This window comes from Eumetopias jubatus, unplaced genomic scaffold (genome assembly GCF_037043125.1).
Source record: "Eumetopias jubatus isolate StellerSeaLion01/CBP00866 unplaced genomic scaffold, mEumJub1_p1.0 scaffold_2, whole genome shotgun sequence".
Lineage (NCBI taxonomy): Eukaryota > Metazoa > Chordata > Mammalia > Carnivora > Otariidae > Eumetopias > Eumetopias jubatus.
Genome location: NW_028274808.1, coordinates 135,181,746 through 135,186,293, shown reverse-complemented (window position 1 = coordinate 135,186,293; position 4,548 = coordinate 135,181,746). Strand labels below are relative to the sequence as shown.

The 4,548-nt window shown below is 40.2% G+C and overlaps 1 protein-coding gene across 1 annotated transcript; it reads left to right on the top strand.

Moving 5' to 3' along the window:
• The first annotated feature begins 202 nt into the window (after positions 1-202).
• LOC114224871 (GTP:AMP phosphotransferase AK3, mitochondrial-like) lies at positions 203-1,241 on the top strand. Its single transcript, XM_088020490.1, has 2 exons — positions 203-382; positions 456-1,241. The coding sequence occupies exons 1-2, from the start codon at positions 203-205 to the stop codon at positions 966-968; spliced, it is 693 nt and encodes a 230-aa protein (XP_087876616.1). The 3' UTR covers positions 969-1,241.
• Positions 1,242-4,548: the final 3,307 nt, after the last annotated feature.

Genomic DNA, 4,548 nt, shown 5'->3' with positions numbered 1-4,548 from the left:
TGTATTATGTAAGGTATGATCAGAAGGACTGGGAATGAAACTAGCTTCAAAACACAGGTATCGACTTCCGGGAGCGCCTGGGCGCCGCGCCCGCCTTCTGTGCGCGCCGCAGCCTGCCGGCCATCCCCGAACCCTCAGGCGAACGAGCGCGCGGCCAGGCCGGAGCCCCCCGCGCTCGCCGCCCGGGCGGCTCCCTCGGGCCATGGGGGCGTCCGCGCGGCTGCTGCGCGCGGTGATCATGGGGGCGCCGGGCTCAGGCAAGGGCACCGTGTCGTCGCGCATCACCAAGCACTTCGCGCTGAAGCACCTCTCCAGCGGGGACCTGCTCCGAGACAACATGCTTCGGGGCACAGTTGTCCCAGCACCATTTGTTGAAAAGACTGTTCTTACCCCCATGGAATTGTCTTGGTATCCTCATCGAAAACCAACTGATGAAATTGGTGTGTTAAGCCAAGACTTTCATTGACCAAGGGAAGCTCATCCCAGATGATGTCATGACTGGGCTGGCCCTTCATGAGCTGAGAAACCTCACCCAGTATAGCTGGCTATTGGATGGTTTTCCAAGGACACTTCCACAGGCAGAAGCCCTGGATAGAGCTTATCAGATAGACACAGTGATTAATCTGAACGTGCCCTTTGAGGTCATTAAGCAGCGTCTCACTGCTCGCTGGATTCATCCAGCCAGCGGCCGAGTCTACAACATCGAATTCAACCCTCCCAAAGCTGTGGGCATTGATGACCTGGCCGGGGAGCCTCTCATTCAGCGTGATGATGACAAGCCAGAGACCGTTGTCAAGAGGCTGAAGGCTTATGAAGTGCAAACACAGCCGGTCCTGGAATATTACCAGAAAAAGGGGGTATTGGAAACCTTCTCTGGAACAGAAACCGACAAGATCTGGCCCTATGTCTATGCTTTCCTACAAACAAAAGTTACACAAATAAACCAGAAAGCATCAGTTACTCCATGAGGAAAAGTGCATATAACCAGTGAGATGAGCAGAGACTCCTCGCCTGTGCGTTTAGAAGCTCCTTGTTCTGAGACTGGCATGAATGAATTCTTCGACAGTTATAGTCGTTTCACTTCTACAGATTTTATTCTGGAAACTAAGGATGTGTCAAATGAGTCCGATACAAAGATTCATCTTTTTGTCTAAGTGGGTTTTACCCAGGTATCTTCTATGGGTGTGCAATTAAAAAACAATCAGATATCTTAACTTTTGAAAAATGTTCTAAAGCATAATTAAAAGAGCAATTGGTAGTAATATAACTTTTGTTCAGAGAAAACATTGGTTGATAAAAATTTTCTTATTTTTCTGGAAAAGCTAAAAAGAAAAAATTCCATGTCACTTGGTAAAGTATCTCATTAGAGAAATGTGTTTAGACTCTTGCCAAAAAACCGGCACTGTCAGTGCTTGTGCTACACGGTTTTGTGAGAAACTACGTCTATCAAATTCTAGAAAACAAGCAACTAGATATGCAGATTAGTTTCAGGGTGCAAATTCACTGCTGCCTTTACACTAAGAAACTTATAAGCTTAGCCGTATATACTGTATTTATTGTGTAAAATAGACCTTCAGTTTACTCAGAATTTTCAGTCTGCTATAAAATTGTGTTAAATCCGCATATAGGAAAATACTCAGGTTAAGAAATATGTGCTTTAGGATCTACTTGCCAGTTTCTCTTTTTGATCACTATGTAAGGTCTGCTGTGATGAGTAACAAAGTCCAAAAAGAAAAGAAAACCTATGGCCCTAAGTAAAGTAAGCATACTTGGTCGTCAGGAAGTAGAAACGGATCAGGTATGCTTGGGGAGAATTCCCCTGACACACGCAACAATCATAATTAGTAAACTAATCAAATTAGTAGCAGTTAAAAGGATTTACGTGAAAGGTTGAAAAGGACCAGGAAAGTAACTGAGTTTGCTGAAGGAGTTCTTTGTTCCTAATCAAAGCAGTGGACCCCATCCTCTGGCAGGGAGAGACCTCTGCCTGTGTGTGGACGTTGAGTAGCCATTTAAAAGTGAAGATGATTTGCTTTCTTAGTGGGGCAACAGAGACGCGTGCTCCCGTCCTGTGGCCTGGTAGGAAGAGTGGGGCGAGGACAGGCGGAGCAGCGACCCAGCTACACCTTCACTGGCCTATTCACTCTTCCTTGGTGCTAACCCCAGTTCAACAAGTCCTCGTGCAAGCTGCTGGTGAGTGCCCTTGAACGCCTGGCCCATGGTATCCCTGGCACTTAAAATATAAATGCCAGCAAGTGGTTCTTTATGTATTTTGTGGGGAAAAAAGTTCTTTTCTTTTGATTTTTAAAAATTTAATGTTGATCTTTCAGAATGGACCAAGGCTTTTAAGAAGGATTATAGGACACATTTAAGTCTTTACAAAACTTTCTGTAATGCCTTACTTGAATGTTAGTATTATGTGCTTTCTAGAACTGTTGAAACTACTAATGAATTATCACTAGGTTACCAGGCATACATGAGTATTAGTGTACTACAATAAAATTAAATTTGGGGGAAAAAAAACACGGGTATCAAAATCTGCCTTATTTTATATAAAGAAATTATTTGTCCTATAATATAACAGAATGGGGGAATGGTGAGGCACTTTGTATTCTTTTCTTTTTCTCCTCTTTTCTTTAGATCTTTAAGTGCCCAGAATTGAGTTGATCACACTCCTCATTTTGTTGCAAACTGTGACCATCTGTCTAACCAAGTTTCTTTTTTGTTTTATTTCATAATTTTCTTTTTTTAAAAAGGATTTATTTACTTATTTTGGGGTGGGGTGAGCAGCAGGGGAGAGGGAAAGAGAGTCTCAAGCAGACTTCATGCAGAGCATGGAGCCCAGTGCAGGGGTTGGTTCTCACAACCCCGAGATCACAACTTGAGCCAAAACCGAGTTAGGTGTTCAACTGACTGCACCACCCAGGCACCCCTCACAATTTTCTTTCTGATCTATTATCCTCTCTCCAGTTCCTTTTCCTGGGTCTATCAGTAGTCACTCTGTATCAACTACCCACACACAGTTTTAGTTACTTTATAGTTAGTTATATTTTAAAAATATATAGTGTTCTTTTGTGGTTATTTGTTTATTAATTTACTTTAATGCAAATTAGCTATAAATTTCATTTTATTTCTTATGCTTTTACCAAAATTTATTTTTCAGGTCTGTTCATATTGCTCTATTCATGTTATCTAACTTCGGCCTGCTGCCAGTATCCATTGTATGCATTTACTTCATTTAACTTACACATTCTTTAAAGTGATGGATGCTTAGATTGCCTTTAACTCTTTGCTGTAGCAAACAACAATCCGAGTGTGTTTGTATTTGTCTTTGTTTGGAACTGGAATATAGTATATTCAAGATGGCACAAATCATTTAGAATGGCTATTGCATAAACTTAAGGAGAATACGTGCATCATGAGAACAGAGCAGACACGATAAGTAGTAGTGCTTATTAGTGCTTTAAAACTACCTGTAAATTGAGGAGCTTAACTTTATCTCTGAGTTATAATTTTCTGCTATGAGCCTGTAGCATGAAACATGCTAACTGCAGTTACTTCAGCTTAAGTATTTTGTACTCATATGCATACACATTTATCTTCTCTATCAGGAGAAAATCTGATGCTTTTGTAAGGAGTGGTTGTTGGGTTGTTTTTTCCTAGGAGAAGTTCATGGTCCTTTATTAATTTAATTTATGATTGGCCATTCAGTTGAAATTAAAATAAGTCCCTGTTTTGTTTAGGAGATAGAATAGTACCTGAATGCTACTGTCCCACTACAAAAAATACTATCATTTTTCATATTTAGAAAATGCATATTATATGAAATTCATATATTAAAATATATTGCATGTAGCTACATGGACTCTGTTTTCTACTTTATAGTCAAGTGGATGGATAAGAGTGATTTTTAATTAGTCAGGACCTTGCTCCAGCAGCTGACCTTTCAGGCGATACCACTTTCTGATGGATCTGGAACATTTGTTTTCCTCAGGTCTTGACTGAACTGATACACTGGAATCAGAAAACTAAGATTTAAATCTGGACTTTATTACTAACTGACTATGTGATAATAGCATGAATCACTTAAATTATTGGAGCCTCGGTTTTCTCATCTGTAAAATAGGGGTCATTCTTGATAATCTCAAGCGCAATGGGGCTCAAGTAAATCATCTGAATCTTTGGATCTCTCTTTTCTTGTTTGTAATGTGAAGAATCTTGGATTAATCTTTCCAAGTTTCATTTTAACTCAAAAATTCTAGAAATAACATTATCTGTGAGAAGATATCATATGTGAAAGTGATTGCAAAACTGAAAAATGCCACACAAAAAGAATGTAGTAAACATTAAAGTCCTCAGGGCCTGGTTAATTCCCTTTGCCTTTTGTTATATAATTTATACTACTTTAGCACACAGCACCAACCAAGTAAATACCAAGTAAACAGATTGCTCAAAGTACCAGATACACTGGGGAAAGCCCTGATGATGACTTGGGGAAAGTTTTTATTCACTTATTAATCATTTCATATCATTCCCATTTTGGTTCCA